We start from the raw sequence: 27,165 nt of genomic DNA, 5'->3' as shown, positions 1-27,165 counted from the left end.
CAAAATGTAGTAGGTACAATTATTCTGCATATTATGTAGTAAGAATTGTTGTCTAACTTCACACTGTCCAAATACTTTACCCCTACCCCTCACCCCCTTAATTTGTAAATATATAGTCCAAATTATATATTTTCCGTCTACTCTGTCACTTCTCTTTGTCTTGTCTCACACTAAGTTGAAATCAACTAACGAAAAAAAGAACAGTTCTATAATGCGTCAGTGAATAAACAATTCAAGCAGTAGGGCGTTTATCATACCGTCAGGTTTTCTGTCTTGGTCTGTCGCTCCACATTTTTGACATTTGTGAATACTCTGTGCGAATGCTGACACTTGGGCTCTATTCATTAATCTTTATTTCGGTGCTAGCTATATACATAGAAATTATATATTACTTTTGTTTGTATGTTTTATATTTTCTCACCCTGGTGACCTCACCCAGCCCCAAAGTGCTCCACCGTCTTTTACCTTTTATCCAAATAATTAATATCTTCGTAATACAAAAAAAACTTCAAATTTCCTTTACTCGCTCTGCAAGATCAGACTTCAATCCTGCAACGGTGAGTCATACTGTGTGGAACATGATGCCTGAATCAGCTCGAAGTTACCACTCTTAGGCTGTTCAAAAAAGTTGCTAAAAAAAATATGGCCTCTTTGAAGTTATTTCTTTATTTTTTTCTCTCTTTTGCGCTGGATTTATTGTAGTCTACTTAATCTATTCATCAAATCTATTTAATTTTGATGTTTGTATTCTATGTTATTTTTCTCTGTAAGGGACTTTCTCTTTTATTTATTATTATTATTTTATTTTTAACCCACTGTACAATAAATGTAAAATAGTGGAGTAATACAAACAAAAAAAGAAAAAGAACAACGACAATCTAACCACAAATATAATCACTAATAAAAAAACGGATAAGACTGTGATGTGGGCCCAACCGAAAACAAGCATCCTGACTGATCTTCGCTTGTACCGTTTAAAGCGAGGACAGAATTGCTGTTGCACCACAACAACCAACAAGGTGCCCAGTGCGCAGAGGAAGTGGCAAATATAATAGGAACTTGCAGTATCTAAAGTAATTAACCTTCATTTGTTTCAGATCATGCTTAGTAAAAAGCGGATACAGCCCAGAAGCAGATAAAATCGCATGGTCACAGAAACTACAGTAGAGTTTAGCAAGACCATGCCTATTAAAACGTCCACGGTTTGCAACTATTTTCGCATAACCAGCTTTAAGCTTATCCTTCGAATCACAAATAAATTTACGCCGGATGCTTCCTACGGATTCACATATGGAAATACCAAGCCATTTGATAACAGGGACACTAGGTACCATAAAGGTGTTGCAAACAAGGGGAGTAGCAGGGGGATTAACAGCGTTAAAGAATAAATATTCACATTTCAAAGTATTTAATAATAGGCCTATTTCACTAAGCATAGATCCAACCATGCTAACATTCCGTTCAAGCCTCCTTTTGTAACGACTAACCAGGAGGAGGTCATCAGCATATGCTAAATAAGACACTTCCGAAAAACCAAAAAAAAAAAACTGAAGGGAATCTTATTAATCACACTCGAAATACAAGAATTAAAAATATGAGGCGAAAGAACTCCTCCTTGCCTAACCCCGCATTTAACAGGAATATTTCCAAAAGCACATCCATTCGATTTCAATCTCACATATGAATTCGAATACCAAAAACGTAGCAGAGAAATAATCGATGGGTTTATACCAAGCTGATGTAAAGAATAAAATGCCTGAGAATGCACAACACTGTCGAAAGCTTTAGATATGTCTAAAGCACATATGTAATGATTGACCTTTCGTTTGTGCATCCTTAAACAGGAGAGTAAGAACCCGGTGTGCATGTTGACAAGATATCCCCTTTCTACATCCAAACTGATTAGCATCATAATTAGGAAAATCAATAATATAAGGAAAAAGCACATATTCAAAAAGTTTGCTAATATTGCAGGCGACAGTACTAGGCCTATAAGAATCACATTTATTTACGTCTTTTCCTCTCTTTACAATTGAGGTAACAGTACCACATAGGAAACTATCAGGCACTAAAGAACAGCAAAGACACATTTGAAAAAGTAGCCGCAAATGTTTTACAAGTTCCCGAGAATCTTTCCGTAAATGAAAAACACTTATACCATCAATATCAATAGACTGAGACTTCAGCCACCTGATCGAATCAGTTATTATCTCAGCTGACACAGGAGGGACGTGCTTTTGTTGCATTTTTTCGGGAAGGCACTTAGCAAGGAGTTGGGAATATCGGCTATGTACAGCGAAATTAACACGGGAAAAAATATTAGAATAATGTTGGATCCAAGCTGATTGCGGAATATTATCACTCTTATAATCAGTAAACTTAGAAGAATTCGTCACAAACTTCCACTCTTTCGAACTGTTTGGAAAATTAACTCCAGCTTCACGGACGGACCGCAGTTGTCTTTTATAAGCCGTTTTCGTTTTACGTTTAATATCAAAAACAGTACCACGAGAGGGACGCCCACACGAAATCCAAATACGTAACCATAGCTTGGCCTGATTTTTCACTTTTTTCAAAAGAGGGTCATAATTCCAAACAAACTTTTGCGTGTTGGACCGAATTGGGACAGCTACTTGTTCGGTTTTTTTCAAACATAAAATGATTTGATGATAATACGTATTCAATTGCAAACGAGCACTGGGTGAGGTAACTCCGCAACAGAGGAGGTTATAAGGCACATTAATGGTACTCAGCAGGCTTGCAAGCGTGGCCATATAGAGGCCAATCACAAAGATTCCAATTTCGCCGTTGAAACCACTTTTTTTCTACGGATTGGGGAGCATTTATTACTAGTTTAGATGTGACTGACACACACAGAGATATGGGTATGTGGTCATAATCTCTTTCATCTTCATCAATGTGGACAGTTGAAGTTGTAACACCAGCAGAGCATACACAGTGGTCAAGGTTAGACCGGGAGCCACTGGCATGTATGTAAGCAAATGGAAGATCTTTTGTCAGAATCCAGAAACCAAGTGGGAGGCACTCGAGCAGTGAATGGGATCGGGGGGGAGGACATTGTCATATCACAGTTTATGTCACCCATTAGTAGCCAATCATAACCAAGTTTCTCAATACCCGATACCAAATTTTTCAATTTTTTGCACGCTTTAACATAATGGGTGAATGACGCAAGATTATTCTTATTATGCGGCAAATAAACATTGACTAGTACAAGATCACCAATCCTGACGGCTAAATAAATATCATCAGATCCGTAACACTGTGGGGAAAGGGAAGAGTGTTTCCGATTCAGCACGCAAGCCAACCCACCGGAGGGACGACCACGAGCTCTTCGGGCATTTGTAGAAAAAACAATGTGGCTGGGGCTACGTCGAAGGAAATTTACGCTCACAGCCGGCAATAAATGTTCTTGAAAAAGGACTACATCAAATGTATCAAGAATATTATCAAAACAAATGTCATATCTTTGGTCCCATTAATATTAAAAGAACAAATAGAGATAGGCAAAGATATCATTTGGCAATACCTTTGGTAGCAATAGCACACAACTTGGGACATCGCAAACTATATGACACATGGTCTCCACCACAGTTAGTGCATTTAGGGGACAACTGACAGGGAAAGTCCTTTGATGATTCGTGGGGATTGGAGCATCGGGATCATTTCACAACTGGGCTTCTGCAATTGGCAACTACGTGGTCAGGAGAACGGCATCTATGGCAACAACCCGGGATCTGAAGATACTCAAAAATGCGCGAAATTTCATAATCAACTTTCAATCCAGTTTTAATGGCATTGATCTTAGTTGCAACATCTACAAATGAAATTCTGAGTACATGGAAAGTACCAAGCCTTGTTACGTCAGAGACTCCAGGGTATTCAGTAAGGCGAGAGATATCGTAATCAGTGCCTATACCCTTTAATAGCCCAAAATATTTCTTTTCGATAAGTTTAGCCTCAGAGTTCGCTAAAACTGAGGGCACAGGCTTGCAAAAATCATTTACGGCCACATTATCGATTCTTACAACAAGTTTATCGTTAGATGACCGTATGCTGCTAATTGCTTCATGACCAGAGATCTTTTCAATTACCTCTCTACGATTTGCTGGGTTATTCAAAACCTTAGGCACATTCGAGATAACAACTGTGGCTAGATTATCATTCGCAGGGACAGTAGGTAATGCCGGGATATTCATATCATAATTTGTGAGTTTAGAACCAATAGCTTCTAGAGTTCGGCCAATTTTAATAATCTTGGTTGCTAATCGTGAATATGCTACAGCCGGTATGGTAGGAACTTCCGTTGGAAGTCGGATCACATAAATAGGAATAGTTATGTTCTCAGAATCACATTTCCGGATTAAATCAATCATATCTCTGATATTGTTTGTAATTGCTTTATTGCCAACGCGCTTAGGACAACAGTCATCTGGAACTGTAGCTGAATTAAGTTCAATCTTTGCAGTTGAAACAGCCAAATTCTCGAAAAAATCAACCGCATGACTCACGATGATATCGTCGTCAATTCCCGCTTCAAAATTCACTTGGATAAAGTTCAAAACAGGCGAATAAACATACCTGTCATTATCGCTTGCAGCAGTCATAGTCTGCGTTAAACCGGTTTATCTAGGAAGGCAATTCACAACACGTCTTGTCTTGGCAAGAGCTAAATGAATACTGAGTAAATGAATACCACTTTTAGTAAGTGGTTCATATGTCTTTCCCCTTCTTTTTTAGGCCAAGCAGCCTTTGGGACGGGGGGGGGGGAGTATTGTGCTTTATTGTGTGTGTGTTTCATAACGAATAAACCTTATTTTAATTCCTTGGAGGTTGGGTTGCAAAATCTTCGAATAAAAGAAGAGAGAATTTATTTGATAAGCTAAAGGGAAAAAAGGCATAAGACGTCGATTGCCATAGCCTCCTTGAGCAGTTGCCTGCCTCAATGCAAAGTAATTTTTTTCTTCTTCTTTGGTTACACACACAGGTAGGGGCGGATGCAGAATTAATGTTTTGGAGCTTACTGATGAAATTTGACTCCCCTTTAAGCATTTTTTGCCCTTCCAACCCTGTAACTGATGCATTTTCTGACCTTCTAGGGAGGTAAGTACCCCTATAACCGTCCCCTGGATCTGCACTGTATACAGGGCGTGCTCCTCTGATATTTCATATGTGTGGATTTTCTCACCTCTAATTTTAGTTACTTCAAATATGCCGAGTCTCTTATGCAAGTCTTCCAACGAATACGGAATTGATACCTCATTAATATCTATTGTAATATCGATGCCCCATCGACTTTACTTAACAACCTAGAAAAGAAAATACATAAAGCGTCGTAATACTAGTGAATTCTTGTTCTATTTTTTTCGTTTTCTTGGTTCCTTAATTCCTTGTGTCTATTGTGTGTGTGTTTTTTTTTTTTTTTTTTTTTTTTTTTTTTTTAAGTTAACATTTGGCGTTGCGTGTTAAGTTCATTTGCTATTTGTTTTTCCTTCTTTATCGTAATCTACTATTTTGTGATTTTTATATAGTAACTAAATATTTTATTTTTCCTTATCGGTGATGCATCTCCGCCGAGTTTTTGCATGGTTTTGTTGGTTTGAATTATTTTTTACTTATTTCTCATCAAGAGTTGGTTCATTATGCCGATTTGAAAAAAAAGGAAACAAAAACAACTAACAAAATCAAAAAACTTAGTTTTTATCCTAGGGCTATATCCAAAAATTAGAGGGCGGAGGGATAAGATGTATTTGAACTGAAAGCATGCATAACAATTGTTCTAGTTAACAATTTAGAGTTTTTTTTCTGATGAGAAGGTAGTAAGAATTATGTTGTCATTGTAGCTAGTTTAAAAGAGGATGGTCTTTGCAAAAAATTGCTGAATTCGGTAAATTTTGAGGTTTTTACATTACTTAGCTGGGCAAACGATGAAGCCACCACTTTTTGCGTCTTTTTTTTCTATTTCAAATATACTAATCACTTCTGCTGTATACTTGATTTTGAGCCCTAAAGGGGGCTCTTAAATCGACACTGTTCTTTATTAGAAAATGGCTACCACAAATTCCTAAAACTACCTTGAAACAATCATAAATGCTTACTTATCTTATTTCTAAAAGCACACTGTTTTGCTTTACCCCTCCCCAACCCCCTTGATGAATAAATATACAGTCCACTGTATACATTTAAACTTAAATTTTTGATTAGCGCGACTTAGCGACGAACGCTAATCGATCGGCAGGAAGAAAAGAGTTGAGGTATTCTAAATGCGACGTGAATATACATGGCGGGCTGTATAGTGATCAGTCAGAAGAAACTCAGAGAGGAAAGAAAATAACAAAATGAAAATTAAAATCAAAGAAAGGTTAAAAATGGTGATCAGTCAGGGGGGGGGGGGTAGGCTGTTGAATGAAGCACTGCACTTTTATAATTGCAGTAAAAAGAGCCTAAAACCCCTTTGGATCGCGAAAAACTAGTCAAGCGACAACTTTAACAAGACAATTCTTTTGTCTCGCTAGGCAAACAGGGGTTTCTCACTCCGTGAACAATATTTAAACTTTAGTTTTCTGGAATGGGGGGGGGGGCAAAAAAAGGTACCTAGGTTAGGTTAGGTTTAGGTTACGTGTTTAATATATACTATGCTTTTTAATACAGGCAATTCTAAGATACCTGGTATTACAAAATTCGTTATAAAAAGGTAATGCTTGGCATAGGATCCATGGGTGCCCATGGACTGAAATTTTAGGGGGGGGGCTTACCTGGCCTAATTAGCACTTCCATTGCTGCGTAATTGAAATCTCAAGACAAAAGATCTTGGGCACCGCGATAGCGCTGCCTAAGTAAAGAGCGATGTGGGCACAATATATTGTTATTTTTTATACCAGGGCACTTCTTATAGAAAGAAATGTCATTGGAACTTTAAAAGAGCTCATGGAGGGCAGCCAGCTCCCCCTCCCCCACGTCAATCCCTTCCCCAAACACATCCAATCAAAATTTTGAGATAGGCATTTTGTTCCGTTTAGTTTTAAGGTCCGGAAATGATGACTTTGATAATACCCCCCCCCCCCCCACACAAACCTCAGAGCAAGGGTTGTAAGTTATTCCCTGTGGGGATCTAAGGTTTTTATAGGAAGGGGGCTCATTTGATTGGTAATCAGAAGTTCTACTGGCCTTTTTTAAGAGTCAAAAGTTATTGGAGGTCACCCAGCCCCCTCCCCATACACCAATCATTTCCCCAAATATATTCAGTCATAAATTTTGGGATAGCCATTTTGTTTAGTGTAGTTGAAAGGTCCAGAAATTATGTCTTAGAGGATAACTCCCCCCCCCCCTCCATATAGCCCTCAGGTCAAGGGTTGTGAGCTACGCCCTGGGGACATATAAGGTTTTTTATAGAAATGGTGGTCGTATAAACTTCAAAGAGGGCTCATTGGATTGGTAATCAGAAGTTAGTAGTGCTCTTTTTAAGATTCAAAGTGATGAGAAAGCAAATAGCCCCCCCCCCCCCCACACACACACACACACGTCGTATTTTCAAGAAACGCATCTGATAGAAATTTTAAGATGGCCATTTGTTGTCGTAGAAACTTCGAAAAGGGCTAAGTCGGTTGGTAATTGAAAGGGCTAGTTCCTTCTTTAATAGTCAAAAGTGATTGGGGGGCAACCACTCCCTCACGCCCATCATTTCTCCAAACACTTCCAGTCAAGATCTCGAGATAGTTATTTTGTTTGACGTAGTTTAAAAGTCCATAAATTATGTCTTTGAGGATGAGAACCCACTCATGGTCCTCAGGGCAAGAGTTGTAAGGTATGCCCCGAGGACATTTAAAGTTCTTATGGAAACGGGGGTCGTATACACTTCGGAGGGGCTCATTGGATTGGAAATCGGAAGTTGAAGATCCATTTTTAAGAGTCAAATTTACCCCCCTCCCCCACGTCATATTTTCCCCCAATGCATCCGATAGAAATTCTAAGATATCCATGTGCTCAAAAATATCCCAGAGATCTCATAACACGGCCTTTGGGGTTGGCACAACCCCCCTAAGTATGGGGATAAGGATTTTAAGTTATGCCCCGGAGGGATGTAAGCTTTTTATGAAGAGGTGGTCTTGTGAACTTTAGAGGAGGCTCATTTGATTGGAAATACATACTTCTAGTTTTATTTTAAGAGTCAAGCGTGATGGAGCGAAAATCGGCCCCCCCCCTCTCCCTGATATCCTCTTTTCCCCAAACACATTCGATCGAAATTGTGAGACAGCCATTTTGTAGCCAATAGTGCAAAGAGAATATAACAATATATTCAGTAATCAAATATAAGAAATATTTAGGCGGACGTTGAACTGAATCAAAACAAACTATGAGCTGTGAACTTTCTAAAAGGTGACAAAGCAATATCCCGAGAACAATTTATATTATTAAGTTAGATCTTTAAGAGTAAGTTGTGGAGGATTCTGAACTAGCCAGAAAGCACGATGTGTACACTTTTAGTACTACAACTACAGTTACTGTAACTAATGACGCTTAAAGTATTAGGTGAATCTTCTAGGAAGTGTTTAGGGGGCGTTCCAATTAAAGGAAAATCTGTATAGATACAGGTTTTCAAATTCAAAATAAAAGTTCTAGGGTCAATTCTAAGAGTAAAAAGAGATTGGAGGGAAATCAGCCCGTCTCTCAAGCCGATTTATTTCCCAAACACATCTAGTCAAAACTTTGAGACAACTATTTTGTTCAGCATAGTACAACAGTCCAGGAACTATGTCTTTAGGGATATTGGGCATGTCAAGCCCCCACAATTATGCCAAACTATGGATTTGTAAAGAAAAAAAAACGAAAAGATATAGAATATTTTTTTCCCATGAAAATGACTATGTCAGTAAAAAAAGAACAGCATTTAATTTAAAAAAACCTTTTTCCACAAGACAAGTCTTTCAAAGAAAATTAAAGAGCTCCATTAAGCCAAAAATGGGCAGAAATGAAGTCAAGTAATCTTCCAAGTGTAAAACTACCACAAATCACTATCAATAAATAAACGAAACTCAAAATGAACAGAAATTAGAATAAATAGCCGAGTCAAACACGAAACAAGGAAAAATCAACATTAGTTGGGCTGATAACCTCCATGGCTTCTCAAGACCAGAACATAATTTGCGCTTTAATGAAAACAAAATAAGTTTAAATTTTTTCACTTTTTTTACTTAAATAATTAAATAAATTTTTTCCCTCAGTTTTTTTTACCCATTTTTATTTTAAGGAATAAATATCAGTATAGGCAAATTGAACTGACAATCCACGATAATTTATTATTTTTATTTTTTTTTTTTAGGTAAACCCTGAGTTATGATCTTGAGAAGGCCTGGGGGTTGTCAGCCCTATTAATTTTAATTTTGGCTCGTTTTGAGTTTGACTCGGCAATTTATTATAATTTCTATTCGTTTTGAGTTTAATTTAATTGTTGATAGTGATTTGTGGTAGTTTTACTCTTGGAAGATTATTTGACTCTATTTTTGCCCATTTTTGAATTAATATAGCTCTTTACTTTTCTTTGAAAACTTATTCTGTGGAACGTTTTTTAAATTAATACAAATATATGACGCCGTCATGATAGATCCAAAATATAAAATGATTCATAATAATCATATAATATTTATTCACAAATACTGCATAAGCCTGGCTAGCTCAGTCGGTAGAGCATGAGACTCTTAATCTCAGGGTCGTGGGTTCGAGCCCCACGTTGGGCGTAATTTTTTAAACTGAAAATTTCTCATTTTAAGGTTGTTTTCTATGTTTCTGATACTTGAAAGAGCAGGCAATGAGTGGCAATTTGTCAAAACTTCAAAACAGGTAAACAAGACGAAGAATATCGGAAATCTGTATACAATTGGATAATAGCTCTAAGTTTCATTTTTGGACGAGTAGAGTTGAAAAGAATAAGTTTATTCCCAAAAATTTGAATTCGATAATGTTTGAATATGCTATAAAAAAAACAAAAAAACATTGATATGCCTATATTCATTGAAGGAAAGATGATGTGCAGGGAATAGAAGGGGATTCATCCCCCTCCCCCCCTCCCACCCCTAGAAGGCTAAACAAAGTACATTTTGTAACATTCAGTAAAAAAACTGAGCTGCTGTGACAAAATCGTTTTTTTTTCAAACTTCGAAATTTTCCAGAAATCGGAGAATATGCTTGTTTCATAATATTAACATTGACCTCGTCACTGGTTACCGAATTCATGCCATTCGTGTATAACTTAAAGGTTAAATCTATTTAAATCAGGTTTTAGTTTCAACCATCGATGGCTATGTAATATTTTTGATGTGTGTTCAACTTTGTTCAATATTATGGTAGACTTACTTAGACTTGGGACTTCCCACGCCGGTCGGCGCATAAGGCGGTAACGATGGCTCTCCACGATGACCTCTCCAGCGTCTTCGGTCAAATGGTAGACTTCAAATAATAACAAGTGAAGTACATGCATATGCGTAAAAAATTATGACGAGGGACTAATCTCATCAGAATACCTAACAATTGGCAAAAATAAAAACTGTCGAAAAATAAAGGAAAAAAAGTAAAAATTCTGATATTTTGGAGTTACTCAGGCTCGGGAGTTTTCTCCAATTTTTTTTTTTTTTTTTTTTTTTTTTTTTTTTTTTTTTTTTTTTTTAGAGACATGCTCTCTCTTCATTGGAAGACAATTCCTGAGTATATATCTTATCTGTTTTTGCTCCAGTTACCCCATATCAACTTCTATATCTTCTTGGTACTTCTACTGTTATGTTTTCGTTTATGTTATTTTTTTTCGTAGTTAGAACCTACCCCACCCACTGACTCCAGTAGAAAAATTCCATCTTTATGAGATTTTATGGGTTGATAAATATCTTATAAAACTGTTATTTCTAGGTGGTGAGAAGACCCTATCGTCTCTAGCTTTGGTATTTGCACTGCATTATTATAAGCCTAGTCCTCTATATGTCATGGACGAAATTGACGCTGCTCTGGATTTCAAGAACGTTTCCATAGTTGGGACATATGTCAAAGAAAGAACCAAAAATACCCAATTTATTATCATTTCTCTTCGTCCTCAAATGTTTGAGTTGGCAGATCGACTGGTCGGAATTTATAAAACTGAAAACTGTACAAAATCAACAACTATCAATCCGCGTTTGATTAGCCAAGCTGCTGAAAGTGCCAGAGATAGTGACAGAGGAGCGGCTTCGAAGTGATTTTCTTTTTTTCTGTTTTAATCTTTTTCTGCAATTAGATGTGTAATTTTTGTACATGCTTTTGTTCATTTTTGCAACTCTAGATATATTAAAAGTATTAGTTATATCAAAGAATCAATTAGTTTGTTTCAATATAAAAATCGTATAATAATTGAAAAACAAAGAATGCAAGAGAAAAAAAACTGATAAATATGTAATAATGTAGATTGATATAATATTTTGATATGTACTGAATATAATATAGATGAATTGATATTTATTGCAACGCCTTGGCAACAAACAAAATAATAAAGCAGTCATGACTCTTATCATACAAATGTGTTTAAATATAGAAGTTTTAAAGAGAGCTATTGAAATAAGGACTGTACACTCCCTCAAAACTTCTACCCTTTTCTCTATTAATTTTTCAGTTCTTAATAAAACTCGTCCGTTTTTGGTGGTTTGTAGGAGTTTGTTCATTAAGTCACATTTATTTTCAATATCAACAACAGATAAAAATTATCTGTTAATAATAACAACATAAAATACAACAGCAATTTTAGATAAAAAAAAGCTTGATCACAATGGTTGAGAGCAAAAACAAACATTCGCTATATTTTATTTCAGCGATAAAATAGCCAGCTTAAATGACTGAACAGCCAATTAGTTACTAAATCACTTCCACTTACCAATTGACAATGTTTGTTGGATTCACAAATACTTTTGGCAAAGCAACAATCAAACTTTAACGTAAGGTGTGGGTTGCTAACACGGACAGAATCTCCCTCATTTTGTTGCACAAGTTCATTCCCCTTTAATTTGAGTATTGCTCTTTTAGTTCATTTGGCAAAAAGCTCAGTTTTTAATACCATAATCAGGGTTATCCTTTTATCTGTTTTATAGATGCTTGGTCTATAAATTAATTAAATAAATTAATTAATTAAACTAAATAATTAAAATGTTCAAAAATTAAAACAAAAACGCTTGGTCTATAATGCCCCACGGTTTCATATGTGATTCGTTCTTACTCTGAGGAATCTACCCAGGATCCTGATAGTATTCTGCACTTTTACCAAAATACTCTTAATAGCCACTCTTCGTCATATTCCCACTACCAGATATAGATAGATAAGAGATAAGATATTTATTTCAAAAAATGACTATCACAAGCCCCGAAGGACCGAATTCGCATTTCGGAGTCATAAAAAAAAATCATACAAATAGCACAACAACTAAAAAACTGGCTAAACAGTGCCAAAAACAACAATGTCAGAAAGTCAAAAAAAAATCATTAGTAAGAAAAGTGTCAAATGTAAGAAAGTTAAAAAGGCAAAAACTAACACAAAACCAAAAAAGAGATATACGATCTCTTAAATTTCTAAATGATTCGCACTCGTGAATTAAATGGAACACGTTTTCATCTACACATCGATGCATTGAGGATGAATACGGACCAGAGAATGGAAGGATCACTGTATCTGCTTTACGGTTTACGGTGTCTACTTTACAGTTATTCACAAAAAGTAATTGCAAACCACCATTCAAAACGGGAGTTTGAAAGCGACAACTTCTTAAAATCATGCGCCAGGAAGTTGGTTATATTAGTTGCTATACCATCACAAGTTGTTTTGTACTAAACTATCCGAGTCAGACACTGTCAAATAAATTTTCATAGCATCCACCCTTGGATCCACCTATAGAAACCATAAATAGGCTAAGATTTAGTTCCTACATTACTGTTTTTTTTTTAATTGGTCACAAGTAGGAATAGGAAAAGAAAGATACTGAATAATAGGTTGTGATGACGTCTAAATGTAAAATATAAAGTTTTATGGATTACATGATATTAGGCTAAATTGGAACCTGTAAATAGGCTAGGATGGGAGAGGGCTACCCTCCCTTTTGGGAGCTGAACCCGTTAGTGATTTTTTATGTATTACTAGTTAGATTTAATATGACATTGGGGCTTTTTGGAGAGGTTTGCAAATGTAATTTGAAAAATATCCTTTTACTTACAGCCTTTTTTTACAAGCTTGTTTAAAAGAAAGTAAGTAAGAACAAAGGCTATACTGACAAAACAAACAAAAACAGATTAGTAAAATCTAACTAACTCAAAAAATCCTTTGATATGAATAAAGATGAAATAAGAACGTAAGCTAAAACCCATAAGAAGCAAAATTTTAGCTTCATTATGTCGTAAAGGTCCAGTCTCAGCGTTTTAAAACTAAAAACACTCGTGTTCACTTAATACGGGAATATTGTACACTCTCTTTAGATCTATGCTTTGTTTCTAGGTTAAAAGTCATTTTGTGTGTTTGTTAGGCTGACTTTTAAGTTTGAGAAAATCTCTCAGCATGTTGCAATATTTCCATTCTATGATTAATGGAATTACTAGTTCAGTTAATACGCTTATGTGGCTTAACAAAGAAAATTGTTTCCAAGCTCTACAAATAGTTTGAAATCAATAGGCTACCTTTTCTTTGAAAAGTCGGCTTATCATTTAGACGAATACGCTCACAAAACACGAAAAGAAAATGCCAAACATTTCTTAAGATTAAAAAGGTAGTTGTGGCCATCTACAAAAATGTATACATTGATACTTATTTACCCCGATAGAATACGGATCTTGAAAAAGTCTAACTATATAACAGCCCAAAAGAAATGGAAGATTTAGATTTAACGCCTGAAGAACCCCTTGACGAATTAAAATTGAAATAAACTAAATATATTCAAAATTGCTATTTCCCAAGTAGGGATAGCTCTGGGCCACGGTTTGTTGATTAAATCACAAGGGGCTCTGCCCTTGGGGTCCCTTTCGCCTGTACACTCGTTTTGTTGTGCATTTTGGCCTTTGGCTTGCTTTGACTGTTATTGTGCTTTGTGCAAATTTTCCCAGATTCCGGCATACTGCAACTATAAGTGCTGAGAGTGCTTAGCAACCCATTTTTACCCTGCTTTTAGACTTATTGCTGTGCCTTCTTTTGATTTATATTGCTTGCTTATTTTATATTGACTGAGGGCTCCCCCCTCTGCTTGTAGCTTATTTGTTTTATTTATTTGACATTTTACTTCTTTTGTGATTTTATATTGTTGTTTTACCTGATTGTTTCTAACCCATTGTTTTTTTTTTTTTTTGGGGGGGGGGATGACTGAGGACAATTAGTAGTCCTGTCACCCCTGACCCAAATAATTTAAGTGCTAGGATTTTGGCTTTAGGTGTTGAAGGTCCAAATGGAACCACTTGGTTGTTGACATTAGGTAGTAGAACAGTTATTGCTAAAACACTTTTCGAACATCTTCAAAATTATGAGTGCAGGGACCATTATGGTTCAATGTTAGAAAGACTTGGACCAGATGGCTCCATTATAATAATAGCTGCAAACCAATCAGTAGCTACTGTTATACTTTCAATTTCAGATATAGCAGTAAATGGTTGTAAAGTAAATTTTGTGCTTGGTTCTAGTTCCAACCCTGCTTTGATAAGAAATAGAAAAGGAATTGTATTTATCCCATCTGAGGAGATCACCCATCTGGATGACTTTGTCAAGGAGGTCCAAGTTGATAATAGAATAGAACATGTGGCATTGGCCTATAAAAAACCAAACCGTTCTGTTATCTCCCTGATATGCACCTTTTATTAGAATTCAGTTCCCTCTGAAATCTGTTTGGGGTACAAGGTATACAGTTAGGCAGTTATACCCCGGGCAATACAGTGTTTCAATTGCCAAGGTTTTGGCCACATGGCTTCAAATTGCCGCAGAAGCAGAAGATGTCTACTTTATAGTGGACAACACACTCATAATGAATGCCTCCAATTTGAAACAATCAAGCAAGATCAGGTACTCAAGTGCCCTAACTGCAGTGGCAACCATGCTGCTAATGCTAGAGAATGCCCAGTATTCATGGAGGTAAGAAATCAATTGTAACCTATTCCTTTACTAATAATGTCCCCATGAGGACTGCTGCCGAGGTCCTGAAGAAGGGACTTCCAACACAAACCAAACACGTCCCTCTGGCCCATAAAGACTCCTTCTCTCCTTTGACACCTAACCACCATCCAGTTGAGGACCTGAACAAGAAATATATGACCATGTTTGAAGGTGTTACAAAGCAGATCTCTTATCTGGCTGAGACAATAACATCACTTTGCAAACTAATATCTCAGATGATGCCTGCTAATCTTCAAAAGGCAGTCCTTAGCCTGTCCAACATTGCTGAAAACCTTAACAGAGTTGAATCAAGCCCTACAATCAGTAACAATCCTTCCCAAACCAGCAGCCCAATGCCTCCGGAATGAAAACACAAAGGGCAAGAGGCTACACCTAGTCCAGAAGGTAGTAGTAATAAGCTACAGAGACCCAGGTTAGCTCCCTCACACACAAATGACAAGCACCCTTTCAGTGTTCCAACTAAATATCCGGGATTCAACCAAGCCAAAAGAAAAGAACTCCAAAATATTTTAGTCGGGCATGCTCCTGATATTTTCCAACTTCAAGAAACTTTTTTAAAACAGGAGAATATTGTCCATGATTTCAAGGGGTACAATATTCCCGTTGGAACAGAGTCCACAAAACAGGTGGTGGCCTACTGTCACTTGTGAAAAATGACCTAGCTTTTAGAATACATGACCCCAGTCCACAAGGTGACATGGAAGTAGGTATAATTGACATAAAACTACTGGGAAACTACAAGTGGATTAGTATTGCTAACTGTTACGCCTCAAAGACAAATAAATTCTCCTTGAGTCAATTCCAACTGATTGTGAGTGCATGCGGCCCTGTGAAAATAATTAGTGGTGACTTTAACCTGCACCACAGAATGTGGGATACTGTATCACCAGAACATCCAATTGCAACCCCTCTAACCAATTACATCCTGGACCCATAAATAAGTTGTCCCTTGTCACCCCCAAAGACCTAAATACACGGCTGAACCCTCAGACAGACAAATACTCAACAATTGACCTAACTTTCACATCATCAGATATTGTAAATAATGTAGAAATTCAGAAACCCTGTGACTTCGATTCTGACCATGATGTTCTATCATTAACACTAGAGATCAACTCAGTAAGGTCAAGGTACCAACCACTGGAATTCCGGAAATTCTAAGACAAACTCTCGAACTCCTGGAAACATAACTTAGACCAAAAGGCTTCAGACATTAAGACAAGTGATGAGTCAGGGGGATCCTTTTCTAATAGGACTACTTCAGTTATCATAGCTTATTCAGAAAGAATATTTGGTTACAAACAACATCATCCCAAGACACAAAATTCCACTCCTGTATGTAACAATAATTGCAAGAAAGCCTACCTAGAGAAGAAAAAAGAAAAAAAGAATTTCTTTACATATCTCTCAATTAAGAATAAAACAGCTTTTAAGCAAAGAACAGCAGAATTCAAAGAGAAACATAAAAGCGAGACACAAGACGGATGGAGAAGGCTCATTGAAGACAAATTTGGCCACAACACCCCCGTTCGAGCGTTGTTGAGAAATTTCCAGGTAAAAAAAGAAGAACACCCATCCCTGCAGAAATACAGATGGGAAGGACTACAGAATTTTCAACCAATGGGAAACTTAATCTCTTCTTAGAAAAGTTTCTGAAAGTAGATACACCATCACAGCTCACACACCATCAACTCAGTCTCAAAAACGGTACTTTTCCATTTTCTCACTTCAGCTTTCAGGAAGTTAAAGACACCATTTCAAAGCCAGCCTGGTGCAACTGGCCCTGATGGAATTCACAGTTTAATGCTGAAAAATTTGCCAGATATATTTGTTGAGCTACTGACAGAGTTATTCAACAGATCTCTCATTGAGTTATCAGCATCATCTGAGTGGAATAAGGAAACAGTGATCCCACTTCTCAAGGCCGGAAAACACCATAAGCTGGTTGACTCATACTGCCCCATATCACACACCTCTTGTGTTGCAAAACTAATTGAGAGGGTAATAAAACAAAGAGTTTTAACCCCATTATCAGACCACATCCAAATTGAACAGTTCGGATTTCTCCCAGGAAGGAGCACCACAGATGCATTAGTTAGACCATAGCATCTGATCAAACAAAGCTTCAAAAAAGGAAAAGCAGTACATGTGATATTTTTAGACATGAAATCAGCATTTGATAGAGTAGATGTGAGACAACTAATCAGAAAGCTATCTGTAATGGGCTTACCAGACCTACTGGTAAATTGGATCCACCAATTTTTGATGGGCAGGGAGTCCAGACCTCCCTGGGGGGCTCCTTCTCAGAGTTTATGAGGAAAGCCTTTGACATTGGACTCCCTCAAGGGGCTGTTCTAAGTCCACTTCTCTTCTCAGTTTATTGTCATGATATAAGCCTGGAAATTTTTCTTGGAGCAGAGCTCTTTCTGTATGCTGATGATATTGCTGTTGCAGTTGTGGGGAGAGACCCTGTATGCATACGGTCAGCCTCTCAAAAAGCTGTAGATATGCTATCAATTTGGGCAAAAAGTAATAATATGGTCTTCTCAAGCCATAAGTCAGTTAGTGTGTTTTTTCAAAAAATGCAAAACCTGGCGGCTTTCAAACCACTGGTGAAACTGAATGGACATGGGATTGTCGTTTCAGAACATGCACACCTTCTGGGAGTTGTATTTAACCAAAAACTGATATGGAAAACCCATCTTGATGAGATGATAGACAGTCTCAAACAAAGACAAAACTTCATTAATGCTCTCTGCCTTGGAAGAAGAGGAGCCCCCACTGTCTTTGCTTCAACTATTGTCAAGTCAGTAATGATATCCAAGATAGACAATGGATCATTTATACATGGATCTGCCAAGAAATGTCTCCTTAAGAAACTGGACACTACCCTCCATGCAATCTCACAAAGAGCTGTTGGCTGCCTAAAATCAACTCTTATTACAGCTATGTACTATGAAAGGGGGATCCAGTCCTTTCACTTCAGAAAATATCTCCTTGCAAGAAATTTTGCAAAGAATATAAGAGTTAGGAACCATATTATATACAAAGGAATCTTTAACCACCACAACCCTGATGTCCGCTACAAAGCAACAGAGATGCCCTCTTTTCAGAGATTCCTTTGCCTTCCTGGCATGGAAGAGTTCATAGAGAATGGCAGGCTGACTGTTAATTTGGATGATGATTTTCCCAGCGCCTCCAAAGGAATTGGGGAATTGATTATTCCTAAGATCAGTATTGAAAAAAAGGAGGACCTCCCCCAAGCAGTGATGAAAATCATATTCCTGGGAAAGTTGGCAGAATTCTAGGACTACATCTAGGTTTACACAGATGGCTCAAAGACAAAAGCAAATTGCAGCTATGCAGCAGTTATACTCTCTCAGGGCCTATCTCTTTCTTATGCCTTACCCCCCTACCTGACTATTTTCTCTGGAGAATTTGTGGCACTTAAGTTTTCTCCTCAAGCAGTATCAAGCCAAACACAGAACATACATCAAAAGTATATTGTCTGCACTGATTCACTGTCAGCTCTGGACTACCTTTCACACCAGCAACACCAAGCAAGAAATGTTGCCATGGAGATTGAAAATCTGACTACACAACTTGCAAGAAAGGGTCTATCAGTCCTGTTTATTAGGGTCCCCCCACACTGTGGTATAAAACGAAATGAATTAGCAGACCAGGCTGCAAAACAAGCCTCCCATCTGGGTCTGATCACTCAAACGCCTATTACTAGTCCTGAATTCCTGTCTTCAATCAGTTCTAAAATTTTGGAGGTAGAAGAGGCTTGGCTGCATTCTTTCCATACCCAGGTCCGGAATCTGTATAATTACAAACATCCATCAAAAGAAATGTACCTCTAATCTTGCATCCTTTCAACTTGTCACTTTCGTCTTAGATGTGGCCATGCAAGGACTAAATGAACATTCTTCCATTGGAAAATGACCCCTTACCCCAACTGCGACACATGTGAAGTGTACAAAGACATACGTCACATCATCTTCAACTGTATAAAATATGAAAAGGAGAGGGAAACACTAAGGAATTGCTGTGAGAGGGCATTTAAGGCATTCAGAATGCGCTCTGTTCTGGGACATTACACGTCTCCTCCTTGGGCTATAAAACTAAGCACAAACCTTTTAGGTAGATTTGTTAAGACTACTGGTTTGGTTCATTCCCTTTAAAGTTTTTTTTTTTTTTTTACACCCTCATATTGGTTCATTTTAGAGTCTTCAAACTTTGTATATTTTTTCCTTTTATCTATGTTCTATCAGCTTTTTTTTTTTTTTTAATTGGCGTATGGGACAGGAATGATATATATTGGCATTATTAATTTAATTTTGTTGCAATTGTATTTTAATTGTTTTATGACAAATCAGTGCTGAATTACTCTGATTTTTGTTTTTCAATGCAGGCATTTGCTACAGGTGAATGACCCCCTACCAATAGCACAATAAGTGATACCTGACATGGCTCAATGAATATTGACTAAAGTGACACCCAAGCAAGCTAGTGATTACAGAAGGCACAGAATAATCAAGTGATACGAACGCATATGACCGATTGGTTGAACGCGTCAAACCCCAAACAACAACAACAACAGCCCAAAAATCCGCTAAAAGAATCTTGCAACACAAGAAGCCTAGATTGTATCTCTACATATGTTTGTGCAACAAGCACTTGAGAGTAACTATATTAAAGCTTTTTATTCAATTATGACTTGTTTTAAATGTTTGGTTTAGCTTAGCCCCAAACTAGCCTATGCTATACTGCAATTAGCATAAGCCCTAGTATTGTCTTTCCTTGATAGAAGTTCAGATGAGTGGCTTTTTGTCATCTTGGAAAATAGTTAAGTTGTCTTCCCTTTTTGTTGGTATTTTCAAGTGCCTAATTTACCAACATATTAGCCTACTGAAATGATTTCAAAAAGTACAAAGCTGATAATAGAAAGAAACAGTCTAAAATTTACCAAAAATTTCGTAAATTTGTCACAAATCATAATATTGACTTACAAATAAAGTAAACATACCACTCAATGCTTTTTTTTATGCTCTTTCCAAATATAATAATCATTTTTGTTGGAAATGAATTTTACCCCCACCCCTATATATACCAATTCAGGGCATATATTTGCACATTAGGGGGGGGGGGTAAATTTTATTTCTGATGTAAATGGGAGGTAAGTTTAAACTTTACCCCACCCCCTTAATGTGCAAATATATACCCTGAATTGGTATATATAGGAGTGGGGTAAAGTTCATTTCCAACAAAAATGATTATTATATTTGGAAAGAGCATACAAAAAGGCATCAAGTAGTATGTTTACTTTATTTGTAAGTCAATAATATGATTTGCAAAAAATTCACCAAAAAATCTCTCCAGAGTAAGGGGACAGTGGTACAAGATCCACAGGCAAAGGCTGAAGCTCTTGCTAAGGCTTTGGCCGAATTCTCGAATCTAGACAATGACTGTAGAGAAGTGCCAAAATTCTCCAACCGAACCGACACTGTCCTGGAATGCGTAAATTTTTCTGCTCCCAAAATCCTTTGCATTCTGCAGCATCTGGATGTGACCAAAGCCGCGGGTCCTGACAAAATAGCAAATGTTGTCCTCAAGTCCTGCAGTGCCGAACTAGCTGGACCCTTGTCATTGCTTTTCCAGCTGTGCTTTTGCTCTGGAACCTTCCCATGAACATGGAAGTCCGCCCATGTTATACCTACTTTAAAGCCGGAAGGCGATCCAACGAGCATGGGCTCCTACAGGCCTATTAGCCTTCTCCCCTGTGTTGGCAAAGTCTACGAGAGCATCTCCAATAAAACACTTCATCAGTACCTGGAATCAAATGACCTCCTAGGCGATCACCAATATGGATTCCGCCGGAAACGCTCAACATTAGACTACCTAGTGGTCTAGCATCAGGAGTGGATAGAACTACTGGCAATGGGATACAACATTAGGCTATTATCCTTCAACATTGCGAAAGCTTTTGACAGAGTATGGCCTTGTGGCCTGCTAAAGAAACTCTATATGTATGGTGTTTGTGCATGTCTGTTAAAAGTGATTGAGAGCTTTCTTTCCAATTGTTCACTGTGGGTTGTTCTTGACGGGTTTATTTCCTGCAAATATCCAGTGAAAGCAGGGGTACCCCAGGGCAGTGTCTTGGGACCTATGCTTTTTCTTATCTACATAAACAACATGGGAGACAACCTCGCAAACCCTCTGCATCACTTTGCTGATGATACCACAACACACTCAGCCGTCCCTAAACACAAAGACCCAACACAAGCCTCCCTTTCCCTACAGATGAATCTTTTGAAAACTGAAAAGTGGTCTGATGCATGGATGATCAACTTCAAGGCATCAAAAACAAAAGAACATGTAATTACACGATCAAAGGTCCCACGTGAACACCCCAGTTTCATCTTCAAAAATGAAGCTATAAAGAGAGTCGACGAGTTTCGTCTACGGGGGATTCATTTCTCCACCGATCTCTCTTGGAAATTCTTGTGTAGAGGCTGCGCCTCTACACAAGAATCGCTCCAGCCTCTAAATGAAAGGTTTGATGTAGCGTCGATGGCTGTTTTCTACAAGTACATGAATTCACCTCCCTCAGACGAGCTCTCTCAAATTGTGCCCCCCTTTGTCCAGCCAACAAGGCAGACACAAAGGCAAACAGCTCGGTTCAAATATCTAAAGGAGGATACACCGAAAACTAAGTGCTTGAGGAATAGTTTCATCCGGTATTGCACTACTATCTGGAACGATCTTCCTGGGGATATTATCCCTGCAAATCCCTCTGTTGACACCTTCAAAAGAAGGTTCAACAGACATTTAAAACCTCGAGGCCATTGAAAGAGGTAAATGAATAGCGGCATATCAGATACTTTGAAGTACCTGGCGCCGTGAATATTGGAATAAAAAAAAAAAAAGTCATCTATATTTTTTTATCTGATTTTTGACTTAGCTTATAAGCACCATTAACCAAATATTTTGACAAAGACAGATTCATGCTGGTCTAATTATTAGAAAGTTTCTCTTAATTTTGATTTGGGTATACTTTTCTTTGGATTTAGGTTTTGGAAACACAATTTCAAGGGTTTGAGAATCCTAGGATTTTAAGCCACATTGGGATTTTATAACATACTTTTTCATGGCTTATTCTAAAGGCAGCAATATAAAACAAAAAAACAGTTCCATTTTGCTCCCTAATCAACACTATCTAAATATAATAGATGCTGCCATAATAAATGTGCCCTTTCCCCCCTAATAGGGCATAATTTAGCACCAGATAACATATTTTTATGGAACAACAGACCAACAAGTTTGATTTTCAGCCCTAAAATAAAACAAAGTGATAAAGCAGATATTTCAGCATAGAAATATGCTAAACTGTCCTCAGTTGAAAACTAACTATTTGAAGTCGCCCCAAATAGAAAAAAAAAAATTTCAATAAAAAAAATACCTCACTTTATAAGAGAGGTACTGGGGATATTTTTACAAATTACATTTATTACAATTTAATACAAAAAGATTCAACTCACTTTTCTTCTCTTAAAAAAAAGATCAATTAGTTGTCTTAATACAAATTACATATTAGACAGGCTACATTGATTGCCAGGGAAAGAATTCATGCCCAATCCAGTTTTTGACTTATCTTTTATTGTTTTTTTTTTGTCAGGTGTTTTGTTCCTTTAGTTTGGGTAGCTTCAAATGGTTTGTTCTTGCTTTTTCAATGAAGATGATATAGCACACACCTTTACTAAAATATCTGCTTTATATTTTTGTACTATACCCACTGAAAAATAAAACAATTTTTTATTTGTTTTCCTCCAGGGGACATAGTTCTCTTAATTTTGATTTAAGTCTACTTTTCTTTGAATTTAGGTTTTGGAAACACAATTCCAAGGGTTTTTGTTTCCAAAACCCACAATTCCAAGGGTAGGGTAAGGTGATATATTGTTTCCTTCAGAAAATAGATAGACAAGACTATTACCTGGAATTTTTTTTAAAGGAAAACTTACAGATATTCAGAAACCTTAATTTACAGATTGGAGCGAAATAAGGTCCTTTGATGGACATTAAGGCCCAAAGCTGGAACTTAAGCAATGTCAGAAACCTTTCAAACAAGGATTTAGAAAAGTTATAAGGCTCAAACACTTTTCTTGCCTCAACTGTGCTGTGGATTCGTTTCTTATAGTTACATTTCATGCCACCAAGTTCGTCCATGATCATCAAAGGTCTATGCCCCCTGGAGGAAGAATGGGTATAGGACTAAGCCCTTGGAGGTAGAATGAGTAGAGGACTTTACTCCAAAAGACCTTCCCAAGATATAATTGAGACTTTTTACCGAATCCTGTAAGTCTCATCTAATAACTAAATTACTCTACAATACAGAAAAAGGCAATCATCTAGAATTCTAACCCTTTTTATTTTTTTGGGATAGCAAAAAAGGGGAGATGGCAAGAAAAACTAGGATAATCTTAGTGGGAGATTATCTGCTTTGAGCCTCTCTTTACAGGGTGTTTTCTCTTGCCAAAGAGAAATATATATATATTTAAATAAATAAATATAGCCTGTATAAATATATACATTTTTCTGAAGTGTTGTCCTCCTGCAAAGCAAGGGTTGCTTGTGCATTGGCTCCAGGTGATTGCATGTTATTTGATGATGCAGTTACTATTGGCAATATCTCACAAATGAATTTTGAGTAAAATTATCAAATGTTCTTCATCTCCAATTGCCTGAATATAATTAAGCCTCACCCCATGTTTGCTTTTAATTTGAAAGTATTTGCCACAATGAGTTGTTGGAATTGAGATTTACTATGCAGCTTAAGTGGCTGTGGGAGTGCAAAGCATTTTATGATTATGTTGGCTTTTCCAACCTTGAAAGTTCTTATTAGACCAATTCAGATTATGTTGGCTTTTCCAACCTTGAAAGTTCTTATTAGACCAATTCAGCACCAAGTATGACTGATTACATTATTGCAAAAGAAAGACACATAAATAAGTTCTTTGATGAAGCAGATATTGATAGTACTCTAATTAAACGTTTCTTTAGATTTTTTAATAGCTTTTGATGTGATTTTTATCAAATTTCTGTTTGCTTATGCTTCATAAGTTTGCACAAACTAATGATGTCACATTGGAGTCCATAGCCATGTTGGTAACTGTAAATTTGCTAAAAGCTCTCTTGCAACTGACTTAAAAGGGACACATAGCTCATGAAAAGGGATATATATTTGCAGTGGAAAACAAATTTTATCAAAAAAAGAGCACATAAGTGTTTTTCAGACACTCATTGCATGACTGACATGAATAAGAGACATGCTCTTTGTTTACAAGATACTCATTGACAGATAACATGACACCATTTCTGTCCTCTTAATCAGAGCATAACTACAAAGATTCAAAATTTTAATTCCTGTATAAGGTGTAGATAAAAAAAGTGTGGTAAATAAAAAAGTAAATAAAATATTTGTGAAAATAATAACTAAAAAAAGTAAAATATAGAGACTGAAGCTAATTGGCGAAAACAGAAGCAAAAGTTTGGGCTCATTTGCTTTAATTGAATAAAGAATAAATTGATTTGTCTGACTTGGTCACAAGTGCTAACTGAAGGGGACAGTGGATGGCTACATACCGCCTTCTCCACTCTCCGCAAGGAATCTTTAAAGAGCTCTACAGAGTACACAAATGTATTAACTTCATTTGGGGTTTATCAGAAGTCTTATATTTGGATAGAGTTATATGCAAATTATTAACCCTTGCCCCCTTTCAGTTAAATAAAAAGCCAGTGTCAATTACTGCGCTATCTACATAAATTTGACTAGCCTAATTTACAAGACTAATGATTTAAAAGTTCAAAAAAATCATTTTCCATTTAAATCAGTGCCATGTTTTCCTAAAAGAGTATGTCTAACATTTAGGACTCCAACTGTTAAGGCTTACATTTCTTTTGGGGTGTTTAGTATGCAGAACTCCCCTATGTGAAACTTAATCAAGTTTTTATTATCATCTATTTCTCAGTGGTAATGGCCCCCTTCCCTGCTGGCTCTTACGAATTTGCTTTGGTGAAAGAGTGTTGTGACGGAGTACAGAGCGAGGTTTTGAGCTGTATAAATGAAGAAAAACTCAATGGTAAATCCTGGCCTCCTCTGAATAACTAGTCAGAAACAGTGGGTCTTGTAGTAGATTCACCGCCACAAGATTGTGATGATCCCCTAAAGCGTGAAGCTTTTCTGAAATCGTTGAATGAAGCTGATGGTCTAGCGCAGATTTCACTTTCTAAGGAATCAGAATCCTAGCAACCGAAATGGGTCATCCATACGAAAAGACAAAACGCCGAAAAATTGAAAGACTGTTTGAATGAAAAGGTTGGTAAAACTGAGGTTCGTAAATCGAGAATTGTCGGTTTATTATCACGAGTCGACTTCCCGATCAACCCAGAGAGTGTGTGTGCTTCTAACCATGGTATCGAAGAGATACAGCGCATCGGTGTTTCGAAATCATATCTTGTATACTTCCGTTCGGTGACGGCCAAGTCTCATTATTTGCGTCATGGGATTCACATTGGCTACGAACATTTCCGGCTTACTGATTATAAGTTTTTACCGCGAATGTGCTACGAATGCGGGTCGCTATAGCATATATCGTCAGGCTGCTCTAGCGTGGAACGTTGTCTCAAGTGCCTTGGTAGTGGACACTCTCATTCTAGGAACAACCCTTGCCAGAATGAACCTTGTTGCTTCCATTGTGGATCTCATGAGCATACTGGATTTAGCTTTCGCTGCAAACAGTTAACCGAAAAAGTTGTAAAGAATAAAAAATGATTAGTGCAAAGACTGTATCTCTGAATCTGAATGGTTTTGGTGATAAACAACATGTATTGCAGTCTATGCTGCGCGATCTGGATATTTTGTGTCTGCAAGAGCATCATCTTCTGGACCACTCTATTAGTCTTCTTTCGAGCCTGTCGCGGCAGTTTAAGTGTTTTTTATCTCCAGCTACACCTACAGGTGGACGCCCATCAGGAGGTGTTTGCATTTTTATTCTAGAGAATATTCCAGTTTCAGTGTTTGCCGTTAATCGTTATTTTGTTGCTGTTCGAATCCTAGGGATTATTGTTTTCTCGTGCTATTTACCAACAAATTATCATACTATTGATTCGGATTTTGATTTCAATTTTGCATGTTTAGAATTATCACGATTTGTGGCGAAAGTTCCATCAGATTTCCAGTGGCTTATTTGCGGGGATTTTAACTGCATCATTGCTATCTCTGATGTCCGCTCCTCCGCTCTTTTATCTTTGTTTTCGGTTTTTACTATAGTTTCAAAAGATGCGGATTTTACGTATGTCCATAATTCTGGTTCTTGCTCTAATCTAGACCATGTGCTGGTCTCAAATGCAGCGTTATTACCACAGCGTGTTCATGTTGGGCTGTATATGCCTATTAGTGACCTTTCTTTTTATTTTTTACCTTTCTTTTCATTTAAATATTCAAATTCCATCTTTTAAAATTATCCATCGTTCTAGTCAAATTGTAAATAAAATGATCTGGGATCGGGAAAAAATGTGCAAATATCATGAAGAATCAGATGCACTTTTAGCCAAAATAATTGTAAATTATTCTAAGGATGTTGATCAAATTGATACTGATCTATTTTACCTTGAAATTGTTCATAGTTTAAAAGTCGGGGCTAATAAAGCATTTAGAACTGATTCTTTCCGTTGTGGATCTCATGTTTTAGGTTGGAACCTTAACCCGATTTTAAAGCAAAGCCAAAAGAATGCATCTCAAGCTTGTTACCTTTGGAATTGCGCGGTAAAACCGCGATCTGGACCATTTTATGATGGTATGAAATTAACTAAACGCGTTGTTCGGGCTGAGTTGCGTTTGCATAATGAAATTATAAAAGATGAAATTGATTCAAGGATTACTGGTGATAAGAATGAGCTTTGGAGTTTGGTTAATTCTAGACGTCGTAATAATAATT

The 27,165-nt window shown here is 37.0% G+C and overlaps 1 protein-coding gene and 1 non-coding gene across 5 annotated transcripts in view; both read left to right on the top strand.

The window, feature by feature from the left end:
- The window catches only part of glu (structural maintenance of chromosomes 4-like protein gluon), a 93,753-nt gene extending 73,898 nt beyond the window's left edge, over nucleotides 1-19,855 (top strand). For 3 of the 4 annotated variants that reach the window (XM_089088076.1, XM_089088073.1, XM_089088074.1), the window contains exons 9-10: nucleotides 10,918-11,236; nucleotides 19,584-19,855. In XM_089088076.1, coding sequence (XP_088944202.1) covers nucleotides 10,918-11,236; nucleotides 19,584-19,626 — 362 coding nt within the window. In that variant the 3' untranslated portion in view covers nucleotides 19,627-19,855. Of the gene's footprint in view, nucleotides 1-10,917; nucleotides 11,340-19,583 lie in introns of those variants that run through there. The other variant, XM_089088077.1, reaches the window with a different exon arrangement.
- TRNAK-CUU (transfer RNA lysine (anticodon CUU)) lies at nucleotides 9,683-9,755 on the top strand. Its single transcript has one exon. It is a non-coding gene; the product is annotated as a tRNA-Lys (tRNA).
- Nucleotides 19,856-27,165: the final 7,310 nt, after the last annotated feature.

This window comes from Artemia sp. Qi Xiang Cuo, chromosome 4 (assembly GCF_049724085.1).
Source record: "Artemia sp. Qi Xiang Cuo chromosome 4, ASM4972408v1, whole genome shotgun sequence".
NCBI lineage: Eukaryota > Metazoa > Arthropoda > Branchiopoda > Anostraca > Artemiidae > Artemia > Artemia sp. Qi Xiang Cuo.
Note: the sequence above shows the minus strand (reverse complement) of the source record. Positions and strands in the feature narration are given on the sequence as shown.